Source organism: Lytechinus variegatus, chromosome 10 (genome assembly GCF_018143015.1).
Source record: "Lytechinus variegatus isolate NC3 chromosome 10, Lvar_3.0, whole genome shotgun sequence".
Taxonomy (NCBI): domain Eukaryota; kingdom Metazoa; phylum Echinodermata; class Echinoidea; order Temnopleuroida; family Toxopneustidae; genus Lytechinus; species Lytechinus variegatus.
Window position 1 is genome coordinate 3287727 of NC_054749.1, and position 14977 is coordinate 3302703.

General features: G+C 36.0%; 1 protein-coding gene across 2 annotated transcripts in view; it reads left to right on the forward strand.

The window, feature by feature from the left end:
- Window positions 1–14977, forward strand: part of LOC121423283 (cell wall protein DAN4-like) — a 36255-nt gene that overhangs the window by 20043 nt on the left and 1235 nt on the right. The window contains exons 4-14 of one of the 2 annotated variants that reach the window (XM_041618616.1): window positions 3144–3206; window positions 3461–3520; window positions 3997–4047; window positions 6016–6075; window positions 6505–6546; window positions 9504–9563; window positions 9971–10012; window positions 10434–10493; window positions 11538–11768; window positions 13249–13426; window positions 14511–14641. In XM_041618616.1, the coding sequence (XP_041474550.1) occupies window positions 3144–3206; window positions 3461–3520; window positions 3997–4047; window positions 6016–6075; window positions 6505–6546; window positions 9504–9563; window positions 9971–10012; window positions 10434–10493; window positions 11538–11768; window positions 13249–13426; window positions 14511–14641 (978 nt within the window). The remainder of the gene's footprint in view (window positions 1–3143; window positions 3207–3460; window positions 3521–3996; window positions 4048–6015; window positions 6076–6504; window positions 6547–9503; window positions 9564–9970; window positions 10013–10433; window positions 10494–11537; window positions 11769–13248; window positions 13427–14510; window positions 14642–14977) is intronic. The other variant, XM_041618617.1, reaches the window with a different exon arrangement.

A 14977-nucleotide genomic window follows, 5' to 3' on the forward strand; every position in this document is an offset into this window, starting at 1 on the left:
AAGTACCATTTTTAAGGGGAAAGTGTAAATGGATTTTTCTTTTACAATCAGGATATGTCCATTTTAAGGCATTCTGTACATCATAAAATAGTCAGGTCAATTCTATTTACTTTTAATTGACATGATAGGAAAACCCTTCCTTTTAAAACCAAAATTGTCATCTCGATGAAAGCTGTGCTTTGACTTAAATAGAAAAAAAAGTTATTTGTTTTATTTCTAGTGAATTGAATTGAATTTATTGGAACGGCACTCATATCAGTCAATATTCTGTTCAAAACAAATGTATACACAACAATATAAAATACACCAAACATGTATATAATTTGAAGAAAATTTTAGGAAAAAATAACGCAAGATAAAACAAGATGTGACAAAATATTAGGCACAAGCGATTTTGAGTATAACAATATATAAACATAACAGGCCTACACATCCCTATAAAATAATACTGTATTTGTATATAGGTATATAATGACCCCCACACTTATTTCATCACCCATATGCTATGGTTGCGATGAACATTTAAACAAAATATACCAACCTTCCTCAGCCTGTATCGTTCTTAGATCTAAGAGAGATTTCAATGCACCACTAAAGTAGTAGGTTCAGAACCGCAGCCGATGCAGAATCGGATTTTTTACTACATGTAATTAGAAAGCCGATTCTGCATCAGCAATCGGCGCGCATTTCATTTACTTTACCATTGTGACGTACGTCAAAGCGCACGGATCCAGTGTTGTCTTTATTACGACGTATATCGTTGGTGTGCATATCATTTCAGGGGGGCGTTACTTTCATGAAAGGACTTGCCTGACGTTTTATCCGACAGGTACCATAGGAACGGTGCCTCTCAGACAATCAAAATTATGGAAAGATGTCAGATCTGACAACTTGTCAGATGAAAATAGCGGTGTTGGCTCAGTCGGTAACGCGTCTGCCCGTCGAACCAAAAATCGTGGGTTCGAGTCCACCCCGGGCGGATGACTGAAGCCAGTGCGTTGTGTGTAAACGTCTCTCCCATGTTTCATAGATGCAGGCTATATTACAACGGAAAACACTCCGTCCCTCGGACAGGACGTTAAATGGAGGCCCCGTGTAGAGGAGAGTCACCGCCTTTGCACGTTAAGAACCCACTGCACTATTCGTATAGAGGGAAACCCCGGTGTAGTGGTCCACATGCGTTCCCCCCCCCCCCCATCAGTTATATCGGGAGGAGAGACCTGCGGGTCATAGTGATTCAGTACGCTTTTCGCCTCCCAGGCACAGGTGACGCCAAACAAAATAATAAAATATTGATGAAACGCTCCCCTGATTTTTGCCACGCGAGCCGATCAGTGGCGTACCTCGGATTTTCCACAGGGGGGGGGCAACACCATCCCCCAAAAAAATTGACAGGCCAAAAAAAAGGGCTTTAAGCACGTCAGGGGGGGGCAATAAAGGTCTTCAAGCTCGTCGGGGGGGGGCAAAAAGGTCTTTCAAGCTCGTCGGAGGGGGGCAGGGAGACGTCCTTTGCATGGGTTGTGGCTAGTGAGGGGGGGGGGCAGACATATTTTTAAAAAATGAAGAAAACAAATCAGAATTTACTATTACCAATAAATAAGATATAGAGATAATATATACAAGAATATAACGAAGAAGAAGAAGAAAAGAAGGAGGAGGAATAGAAGGAGGAGGAGGAAGAAAAAGAATAAGAACAACAGCAAAAACAGCGACAACAATAACAACACGAAGAGAAGAAAAGAAGGAAGAGAGAAAAGAAATAAGAAAGGACATATCGAAACTTCAATCTAACTATGTAAAATAAATAATAATACCTGGAAGAGAAGAGAAAGGAACGTGTCTGTATTCAGGCTAAATCAACCGTATTATATAATATCATTTGCATCTTCTCTTTGACTCTCAAGTGAAAGATATTCTTTCAATTTCCTCTTAAAATGCAAAAGGTTTCCTATTTCCTTTATATCATTAGGAAGATAATTCCATTGTTGTAAAGCATTGTAATAAAAGGAGTTACCAATACTACCTACCCTTTTTGGTAAGCAAAAGTTGAAATGGCTGTTTCTTGTATTATAGTTATGTAATTCGGTAACTAGATTAAAGTTTGATCCAATATAATGATTCGATCTAATGTGATAGATTTTATGCACGTGATGCAAAATAAGCTGTTTTGATCTTTTGTTGACTCAAGAAAACCCGCTCCAGAGAGTTCGGTGTAGCCAACATGGGTTCTTGGACCAGAAGAGTTAATGAATCTAACCATTTTATTCTGTATAATTTTCAACTTCTTTTTATCGAGTTCGCTTATGCCACTAAACCAAGCAGGGTTAGCATAGTCAAATAAACTCTGAATAAGAGCAAAACAGAGAATACGCCTTGCTTTCCGATCCATACAACTTTGATACCTGTACATAAATTTCAAACGGGCATTCGCCTTTTTTACGATTGATTCTACTAAAGATGAAAATGAAAGGGAGCTGGTCAGCTCAATGCCTAAATACAGATTCTTTCCTCTGAATTATCTTATTATTGTATGTCACTTCAAATTCAAATGAAGTTTTATAATTACCTTTAGAACAAAACAGAATGCTCTCGGTTTTGCCTAAGTGTAACGATAATCTATTATCAGTCATCCAATCGACACATGTAGACAGCAATTTTGAGTTGGAATTTGAACAAAGTAGTACGCTATCATCTGCATGCAATAATAATTTACAGTCAGCTTTTATCCAAATAGACATGTCATTGATATAAGTTGAAAATAGAATCGGGCCTAAAATACTTCCCTGTGGAACTCCTCATGTTATAGGCATAATTTTGGAACGAATATCGCGAATAGCTACTACTTGATATCTATATATTTCCCACATTGATATCGATATATCTCCCACATTTCTATATACATATATATATATATATATATGTTCAGTAATTAAAGAAAAATGTATTTATAAATATAATTCTCACAGTACAGTTGATATTTTATAATGATTTATGTACATTATTCATTATGTTTGAAAAAAATTTGCCTATTATGTAATATTGAAAAAGATATTATACTTGTATATACTTTGTTTTTGTTTTGAAATGTGGAAATAAAATAAATCAAATCAAATATATTCGTAATATAAATATTCTTCTTCTAGAATCACTTACTACGACGATGACTACGACAGAATCCACAACCACTCGGTCAACAACTACTGCTCGTAAGTGTGAAATACAAAATGTTTCTCCTACCTTCACCTGTCTGTCAATCTTATTCAATGGCTGCCCCCTCCCATCCCCCGCCTTTCCCACTCACTCATTTTCTTTTCCATATCACTTCACTTTTTTGTTTTATTATACTTCACTTTCCTCTGTCATTTTGTGTCTCTAATTTAATATATCGTTTGCTTACTTTTATCTGTCTGAATTCAAGCATATTTTTAAATCTTACTTATATAAATATTCCTTTATTTAGAGCCAACCACACCAATGACAACTTCGACAGAATCCACAACCACAAAGCCAACAACTACTCGTAAGAATTTTTTTTTTCTTTACCCTCCATAATGAATGCCCCCGTCTGTCTCTCTTTGTCTGTCTGTCTGCCCCCCCCCCCATCTCTCTCTCTCTCTTTTCATATTTATCTTTCTCTCCCCACTGTCCTCTCAGTTTCTTTTTTCCCTCACCTCTCTCTGTAACTCTGTTTCCTCTTTTCCCCCCTCTCCTTTTGTTTCTATCTCCCTCGAAAAATCGATGTTCGTCCCCTCCCCCGTCTGTCTGTCTGTCTGTCTCATTGTCTCCCCCACACCCTCATCTACTCATTTTTCTTCTTTTGTTTTGTATCTCATTCCATTTCTTTCGCTTTTCATTTCACTTTTCTTTGTCCGTTCGCCCCCTGAAATTCAATAATTACTCACGACGTGCCATTAATTTTGTACGAATTCAATCAATCAAGAAATGTTTTTCTTCAGATTTCATCATGTTTTTTTTTACTTCAATATAAACTTACAGCGATCGTAACTACGACGGAATCCGCGACTACTCAGCCAACGACAACCACTGGTAAGAAATGTATACTACCGTTTCTTTTTTTCCCATCACACCCCTCCCCCCCCCCCCCTCTTCTCTTTCCATCGAATTCTCTGTTCGTCTCTTTCCTCCACCTTCCCCATTCCACTCATTCATTCTCATTTCCTCTAATTAGGTGATCTGTCAATCGACAGATCAACTATTAATTTCGTACGAAATTTCTTTTTTATTTCCTTATTTATTTTTTATTTTTATTTTCCCACCTTTTCTTGTTAGCACAAAATCTCCAAATCTACATCGTCAATTATCTTCAAAATATCATCAGATATGGGGACTTATCATGTGATGTGTAAAAAGCAAGTTCAAGGTCAAAAGGTCATCATGACGTCATCTAGACGCCATTTTGTAAAATCACATTATCAATCATATCTTCATTATCAATGATAAAAAATTAACAATATTTACATCACATCTACTTCAGGTCAAGCGTCAGCAGCCCATGTCATCAAAGGTCATGTAAAGGTCACGACGTGCGCGTACGCGCGCGTCAAAATTTTAAAATGCTCAAAATCACTTTTTTACCAAAACAGAGTACGAATCAGGTCATTTTAAGCATTTCAAAAATTTGAGCGCGCGCACGGTTACGCGGGCGTTCTCGCGCGGAACGGCTCTATACAACATGGGATCGCCATTTTTTCATATCAATGCACCGATAATATAATTCTAAACAATTTGATACCTTGATCAACCTTCTACGACAAGTAATAAAGAAATTAGCCTCCATCAAAGTTTACAGCAGGCGCGCGCGCGCACTAACCATAGACAATTATGTGCAAAAACATGCCTATACAAAATTCATTATTATAGCTCTTAAGGTAGTCCGTCGACCCCCATTTGTTTTTTTCAAATTCGAATAGAGTATGGATGGGAAATGTGATTTCACGTCACATTTGACCCGAAATTTTATCATGACGTCATCAAAATGGCGGCGGAACTCAAAATTCCCATTTGCTACTTATGAAGTCATCGTAATTATGTAAATTTGACTCTCCTGTAAATGTTGGTCAATTTTCGCTCAGTTTTCAATATGTTGTAGCTGAGGACATACTCTTTAATTTGATGGCTTTATTCACTTTTAAAGGAATGGATCATCCTGAAAATGGCAAGTTATAGAGGCATTTTATTTTCTCTCATTTTGTGTGCAATCTCTATGGGAAATGACTTTTTCTCAAAACTGGATTTTACATTCCTCTATTTCGCGAGCCATATCTCCATTTCTATTTGTTGGTTTTCTCTGAGCTTGAAATATGTTGTAGCTGAGATTGTAAGCTATCGCAAATGTGGTCTTCGTTTTCCGATCAGATGCCGGGATCATACCCGTATTTCACTTGTAAAGTTGGATTTAAGATCCTCTTGTTTTGCCTATGTGTAAAGTCTATGGAAAGTGTGTAGCTCATTTGGAAAGGCATCAGTCTTGCGTCCGGGTCCGGGGTTCGAATCCAAAAGTGGACATAATTTTTTTTCTTTTTTTTTCTTTTCAACATTTCGCAAATGTTCCTAATCACCATTACAAGGTATATAAGTTCAAATATCGCACAATAAAACAGATTAAAATCTCTTTTAATAAGCCTATAACACTGATGTACAATGTGTATCGCCTACACCTACATGTATTTCACATATTCTCATTTCCCTCTTTTCACGAGTAATCAACAAGTTCTTTTCGTAATAAAAGTTCAGTTTTCAAGATGATGATTGTATTGATCTCAATAAACATGGTGATTGTATTCGTGATCATGAAAATCAGAGACAGATCACCTAAATTGGTCATCATGACGAATTAAAATTCTAGTTTTATTTTTCTTTCCTTCGTTTCGTACCTTTTATTCTGTGTGAAATTCAATCATGGTGTAATCTTCATCCGCATGATTTCGAAATAAAGGTATGACTTTTATTTACCTGAGATCTCATTATGCACTTATAATAACATCCTTTCTCCAGAACCAACTACGACGATGACTACGACAGAATCCACGACCACAGAGCCAACAACTACAACTCGTAAGAACATACAAAACTTTTCTTTCCCCTCCCTCCCTCTCTCCATCTTTCTCTCTCACCATTTCTCAATTTTTTTTATTTTCAGCAAAGTCCCTGTTCATCTGAATTTAATATTTATCCACCTCTTTTCCTCGCACTCTCTATCAATCCATTTATTTATATACATATCTAACTCTGTTTAACGCTCTATCTATCCATCTATCTATCTATCTATCATATCTATCCCCCATTCCCACTCTCCCCCTTTATTTCTCTTACTCCTTTTCTCTCATTTCATTATATACATTTATCTCCCTTCTTTCTGTTTGCCTTCTCTAACAGTGTCTAAATTAAATACTTTTTAGACTATGAATTCGACCCATGTATTTCTGTGAGATATTTTCAAATGCGCTTATGTTATATTTTTTAAACTTCACATTTAACTTACAGCAGTGGCGACAACCACGACCCCACAGCCAACAACAACTACTGGTAAGATAAATGGGCAATTCCATGGAAAATGTTCACTTTAGAGAAAAAATGAAGTTTCAGATTTCACTTAAGCAGTCAAATTTTCTTAAAAAGTAATCTATAAAGTCTCAATTTCCAATTAAAAAATCACGATATTGATAAAATTTTGTAGTTTTTTCCATCATCAAAATATAGAATAGTAAATTGCAAGATGTAAAAAAAGTGGCTATTTTTAAACAATTCATCTTTCTTGTCTCTACTAAAAGCAAACAAGGTCCCAGAGGTCTCTTTTAACTTTTGAATAATTGATTTATGTTTAAATCAACAGAAAATAATCGTTAAATTTTATGCCATTCATCAATTTTAGAGAAATCTGTCTTCAGATTTGTGTGATTTTTTTACCATTATCAGTGTCATGTCCGTTACGTTTTTCACTTAAAGTTTTCACAGCTTACAGGAAATTTGTCTAAAGGTACTGCAGATTCAGATTCTATGTTAGAATTAAACCCCCTACCATGTGTAGCAATAATTTTCCCTTACCACTTCTCATTTTCATAAAAATGGCGTAACGGACATGACGCCTTATATATGGCAAAAGGCAGCATTCACAAAAACAAAATATTAGGCTCAGTGTCACAGACTGAGGTCAGTCTCAATTGTTTGAGGATAGCTGAATGTAATATTTCCTAGAATCTGCATGTCATTCAAGCTATTTTTAGAAGTTGGTGAATGATGAAAGTTCAGCAACTTCAGCTCTTGTTCTGGTAGATTTTTCTGAGAATTAACGGTATGCCACATAATATTAGGATAAGATGCAGCTAGATCTGGCAACATACTCAGATCACAATCTGCATCATTTGTGTTTGAACAAACTTTTGATAACTTAGGTTTTTGCACTGACAGTTTGGAGCATGATAAACTCCAACTTGTGAATTCATGACCCTTGATGATATTACATGTACATGAACATATGTACGTCAAAGTATCTGAATTTCACCAACCTCTACATGTACTTCTTCAGTGATGGCATGGGCTCACATTTAAAAACAAGTTTGTATTCGGATATGTGTTACATGATGTAGCTTTATGAATCCATGAATCTACAGTGGCACTTCTTTGCAGTATCACAATGCAAAGGGGCCATAGAAAGAATGTGGCGCCATCAATAAATTATGTCATCATAGTATTTTGGTCAGCCATAATCACAATGTGAATGATGTATCTTCATTTGTACACAAGCAGCGCGGACAATACAACGAAATTAGATACAGCCACATTTGTCAGCAAGCAAGATTGTAAGATTTAGAACATCCAAGATTTGATGAAAGGATGATTATACTCAGGATGATAGTTATTTTGAATGAAAAAAAAATCTCAGAAGCTATTTACAAACATTCCGATTACCTTTAAACTCATTCATAATCGATAATGAAAGACCGGTTTCTAGGTACTGCTATTAAATTTTTATCAAAATACTTTTTAATACCATTTTTTGTAATCTTAAAACTGACATTAATACTAGTACATGTTCTTTATCATACAATACATTCCATAATATGTTCATCTTGGATTTATACAGGTCTGGTACATTTTGTTTTCTTCTCACAAAAATGAGATTTGGTCTTCTCAGTGTGCAGTAGTGGTATGATAAACATTGTATTCAATATAAAATTATCACTAAGGCTATAGCTATTAAATTAATGATACCTGCTAATAATATCTACATATTTTTCTTTAGAGTGTTAGTAAAGGTACTTTGCTGTTACATAATTACTTTCATTATTCATATATCTTTCATTTTCAAACTAAGAAGTGCTGATGAAGTTCACTTCGTAAGGGTGTCATGTCCGTTACGCTAGTATATTATCAAATATTAAGGCATGAATAAAAAGTAATCTTTTCTATCAACTTTTTCTCCTTTAATTATGTGTGGTGGATGATAGTAACTGGAAAATACTCATTAACTGTTGTTAACCGGTGTAAAATGAATTTTTCTAAATATTTTTTTGTTTTATGAATATTGTACAAAAAGACCCCCTCTCAAATTGCAAAATAATAGGAGATATTACAGATTACCAGTTATGATATGTGTCTCCAACCTCTAGCCTTAACATGTAAACAATTAGACTTGTACCATATCTTGTAATAAAATGATTATATTCGCTTACAAAAAGTGGACGAAACTGTCATGTCCGTTACGCTTCGTGTGTCATGTCCGTTACGCTACATTTTGAGCTAGGAATACAGAATGCACTGCAAAACTGTTGTTAAACACCATTTTATGGATAAAGCATAATCTTAAGGTTAAATTAACACCAACATTAGGTGCATGCAATCTAAGAATTCACAGGAATTTTGATAAGCAATAGAAGGTAAAAATGCTTCGTCCATTTCGTGTCATGTCCGTTACGCTCACAAAGAGTGCAATTTCTCCGCAACTGTTCAACGAAACGATTTGAAATTTTATGTGTATGTAACAGATACTTAAATGTGTCTGATAAGCTTAGCAATAATTATCAAAAGACTGCTAATTCTACTGTATAAACTTTTGAATTAAAAAAAATTTGTCTGGACGTCATGTCCGTTACGCTGGAATTGACCAAATGCAAATCATCCCCCCCCCGCTCCCCCTCTTTTCTGCCTCCTGCCTCCCTTTATCCCCCTGTATCATCATGATTATGTTGTTCCCAGTTTGTCTCTCTCACTCTTTCTCTCTATCCCCACCCCGTTTATTCATCTTTTACATTAACCTTTTTATTCCGCAATTTTGATTCATTTTGCTTCTTTGATTACTATTTATTTCCCTGAAATTCATGGCGTATCATTCACATTTTTTAATTCGAATATAATATGTACTGATACAATATTGGATGAGTCTGCGCCTATGAATGTTTTTAACAGAAATATGGCTCAATATAAATGCTGTCAATCATCATCAATATTCTTTATTCGCAATCAATATGATTTTCTTTCTCCAGAACCAACTACAACCGTGACTACGACAGACGCCACCACCACACAGCCCACAACTACTCCTCGTAAGAAAATACAAACCTTTTCTTTCCCCTCCCTCGCTCTCTCCATCTTTCTCTCTCACCATTTCTCAATTGTTTTTATCTCTCTTTTCCTCGCACTGTCTATTAATCCATCTATTTATCTACCTATCTAACTTTATTTATCTCTTGATCTATCTATATATCCATCCATCCATCTATCTAACTATCTATCTATCTCCCTATTTCCACTCACCCATATTTCTCTCACTCCTTTTCTCTCATTTCATTTTATGCATTTTTCTTCGTTCTTTCTTTTTGCCTTCTCTAATAGTGTCTAAATTAAATACTTTTTAGACGTATGAATTCGGCCCATGTATTTTTTATGAGATCTTTTTATATGTGCTTACGTAATATATATATATATTTTAATCTTCACATTAAACTTACAGCAGTGGCGACAACCACGACCCCACAGCCAACAACAACTACTGGTAAGCTAAATGCTAATCATCCCCCCCCCCCGCTCCCCATCTTTTCTGCCTCCTGCCTCCCTTTATCCCCCTTCATCATCATGATCATGTTGTTCCCAGTTTGTCTCCCTCACTCTTTCTCTCAACCCCCCACCCCGTTTATTCATGTTTTACATTAACCTGTTTATTCCGCAATTTCGATTCATTTTGCTTCTTTGATTACTATTCATTTTCCTGGAATTCATGGCGTATCATTCAAATTTTTGAATTCGAATATTATAATTATTACTTTTATGCGATCTTTTATTATGTACTGATACAATGTTGGATGAGTCTGCGCCTATGAATGTTTTTAATAGAAATATGGCTCAATATAAATGCTGTGTACCATCATCATCATCAATATTCTCTATTCGCAATCAATATGATTTTCTTTCTCCAGAACCAACTACCACCGTGACTACGACAGATGCCACCACCACACAGCCCACAACTACTGCTCGTAAGAAAATACAAGTCTTTTCTCTTTGCCCCTCCCATTCTCTCAGTCACCAACCGCTATTTCTGTATCCCACCCATGAAACTAAAATAATTTTTTTGTTTCTGTTTTTCGGTTTCATCTAAAAGATTTTCAAATGAAATTCAAATACTTGTTCTGTCACACTTTGCCGATTCCCCTATAACGAGGGAATTAATCGTATTATCTAGTCATACATTATATGAGTACAAGAACCACTGGCGTAGATCCGTGACGTCATATGTTTCAAATTGGGGGATGAAACAATAGATCACCCCCCCCCCCCCCGAACAACAGGTTAACCGCTCGGATTTGCGCCAGTGATAAGAACGGCCCAAGTTGTTAGTTTGATTCACACTTTTACATACAGTTCCATCAGTACTTGTGCACCGGACATAAGAGGGATTTTTTTAGGCTTTTAATCAGACTAAAAATCTTGGATTTGTACTATTTCAGAGTCTTGTCTCAATTTATGATTAAAAAAAAAACATATTTGAAAATCGCCCAAGGCGAGACTCGAACCTGCACGGTTTACCGAATGAGCCACATCAATCAAGATAATCGTTTGGTCCGAAATTACGCAAAATTCTACATTTTCGTATTTATGAACATTCACGAGGCGTAGTCTGACTAAATAAACCCTATTATATTGTCATTCCCATAAACGTATTCATGAAAAAGTTACGGCTACGGTATACTCACCTCTCACGTCGAGTACACAAATACCAACGGAAAAAGAAAACGATTTTGGCAGAAAAAAAACATTGCACACGAAGTGGACTCTTGTATAATTTCACATGTTTAATTCAATTTGGGCAACTGAGATGGTCTTGGGTTGTTCTTATTTTTATATACTCAATTTCTTTGGCAGCAATCCAGTTATATTATACATTTTCACCCCTCTCAGTTTCTTGGCAATTTAACATGACTTATTGATGAGTATAAAGGACAATGACTTCCTATGCGTTTCCAAGCCGGAGATTTCATGAAATGATTTTACCCTCTCCTTATTTCTCCATTTTATTTTAGCGATGACTGCAAAGATCTTTGTCACGGATCTGGACAACGACAGGATCCACGTTGCCGACCTGGATGGCAGCTTTGCATTTAGTTCTATCCCTTCTTCCTCTGTACCTCGTTATATCACTTATGACTCTGTGGATCAGAAGATCTACTGGACAGATCTTAATAATTACAGAGTTTATCGAGCTTACGAGGATGGTAGCAACAAGGAGACGGTCACTTTTCCAAGCTCCGATGGTATGTCAATATAAGATTTTCTTCTTTTGGTCTCAAGTTTCAAGTTTTATTTTCCATTTCCATTATCAACATAATAAGCAAATACAAAACAATCATACATTATAAATATAAACAAATACAAATAAAATATGATAACAATGATTAAAAGTCAATTACAAGTTCCAAGACAGTTGTAAAATAGTTTTAACAGAATCTGATATGGAAATGGTGGGATCCACTAAAAAGCATTGCTTGTAGAGCGTGGATCCCCTAAGATAGTATATTAAACATTTGAAAAATGGGAATCATTCGCAAGTGTAAATACAATAAGTTCAAATAGAATATTGGAGATAATAATAAGATGGTGGTTTATTGACGGGGGCTTGGGGTGCTTGAACCCCCTCAATTTCCATGATGAGCAATTAAAAACGGATGAAGTAGAAATTGGGGGAAATGGAAAAGAATAGCGTTAAATATGAATTGATGTATTTTGATTCATTCAGGAAGAAAGTGAAATTACGATAGAAAAAGATTTTTGTTCAATTGGACTTATTTTTACGAAACGGAGAACAATTTCCTCATCCGGGACACCTTTTCCCTTGGCTGTTCTCTGTTTTATAGAAGTATATCCAGGGGCCCATCTTACAAAGAGTTGCGATTGATACGATCAATTGCAACTACGGAAAGCCAGCAAAGTCAAATTTTATTCTAGATATGAATGTACATCCATAAATTCATTGATTTCTTGACAGTTCAGCGTGTTCTTCTTTGTTTACAAAGGACATTTTGCACATTTCCTGTAGAAAAAAATTATGACACTGATGGATTTCCATAGAGATACGATTGATTGGATCAATTGTAACTCTTTGTTAGACGGGGCCCAGGGCCCCTTACAAAGTGTTACGACTGATCCAATCAATCTCAACCCTATGGAAGTCCATCCATACCATAATTTCTTCAACTGGAAATTTTGACAATCTCTTCAGTAAACAAATAGAATCACACCGAATCTCCAAGCGACTGATGAATGTATCAATATACATCATATGTAGAATTTTTTCACCAATTTGCATTTCAGATGTTGCTGGCCGTCCATAGTTGTGGTTGATCGGATCAATCACAACTCTTTGTAAGACGGGGCCCTGATCTATAGTTTTATTTTTCTATTGTAATTAGGGTGAAATATGATATTATTTAATGAATTTGTATGATTTGAACCGGAGGATCCACATTATCGAGGAAATAATTTGTTTGCCTTATAATTCTTAATATCTCAAAACGAATTCCAGAAAAGTGCGTGTCACATAGGCCAGTACTTTGGTTCAACAAATCGGTGAAGTAAAGTCTGAGATGTTCTTTCATGAAACAATAATATATAACATATCTTACACACGCAGGGATGAAAATACAAATGATTTTTTTTTTTGGGGGGGGGTTAATTGCACATGAACTCTGGAATCATGAGAGAGTATGAAACAGAAGTTGCTATTACTAACCGCAGAACTAAGAGGACTTGCTGTCGCCACGACTTCTCGCACTCTCTACATTGCCAATAAGAGCCCACAGAAAATAACATCTGTCTCTATTTCACCGGAAACCGCATTACCTGGGGCTGTGGAGGACTTTGCAACAGAGCTATCTGACGAGCCTTATTCAGTGACAGTGGATGAAACACATGGGTGAGTCCACTGGTGTCCAGGTGGGGGGGGGGCTTGGGGGCTATGTAGCACCAACCTTTTCACGACCAAGTAAAATTGGAGAAAAGAAGGAAAAGAGAGGAAAGGAGAAGGATGAAATGTTATATCAAAATCTATTACAAAAAATGTTCTTAAAAGGTCAAACTTTTTTCTCGCTCATTTAGCTCTCTCGCATTTTTTAAAAGAATTTTTGCCCTCTTCGTCACATCCGGAATCCGCCCTCTCAAATTTTTTTGCTCATTACGATAGGTACTGTGTAGCTCTCTCATAATGAAATAATCTATTTGTAGGCCCCCTTTTTTCTTTATACTCACGCCATTCCGGGGACTGCTAAATCCATAATGTATCAAAATTATTACAAGCTTTCATATAACAAGAAAATTGACAGTTTCAGGATCGCGATGCAGTGATCAGACGTACATGTTTTATGGAATTGCCCCGATGATCATTTGGTGCTTTTTATTTACGCTTCAGCATGTTCAGCCATCTATTCAAAGAATGTATTTTTAATAATTTGCTCAACTCAAGAAAATATAATTACAAAAGGAAATTCCATTCGCAAGGGTAATCTCATTTGAAAAGTTTATTCTTATATTTTGGTAGGCCGTCACAAACATACATGTGTATTTCAGTCTTGTACGACACTATTCTGATGGTAATCGAGCAACGTGATCAAAGTTGACTATTCTTTATGCGGTATATATATTAGAATCAGATTAATTAAACTCCTGTTGTTGTTTTTTTAAAGAAAAATATAGGAGAGATAAAGTTGAATTGAGTTGAATCAGAAAGACCGATTGACATCCCTCGCGTAAAAAGTAAAACCTAGATTGAGGCCCAACTTACTTAAATAACAATGGATGCTGAGACGTAAATATTGATGTTATTAAAGCAAAAGCTTAAATATACTTTAAGTAAGGTATAAAAGTTATAGAATTATTCATTTCTCCTAATTATTCATCTTCATTTAGGAGGATGGTTGTACCAGAGTTTTCCATTTCCTGATTTAAACCGAAATGAATAATAATAATTGGAGATTACTCTTGCACCTCCCCCATCACTTCAGATTCATATATTGGTCATTGAAAGACGGCAAGATCCAACGCAAACCTATACCTGGGCCTGCTGGTGTTATCGAAACGGTGTATGACGACTCATGTTTATCTGAAATCACGGGACTCAGCATCGATAGCAGCCGTACGTTGTCTAAATATGAAAATATGATAAAAAGAATGTCAAATTTGAAAATATGATAAAAAGAATGTCAATTTATCTATACTGTAAAAATTCCGCTGTTGATTTAAACACCAGCCCGGAATCTTTATGTCCACACCAGCGAAGTGTTAAACAACACCAGTTTCGTTTTTGTCTATCACCGGAAAGGGGTTTATACAACACCAATTAGTATTAAAACAGCATCGGTTTGATTCCAAACTGATGTTGTTTCAATACTTCTCTGGTGTGGACTAATATAACTGATCCACAATGTGCTGCACTCAACCCAGGTGAGGTAAATGGGTACCGGTAGGAAGT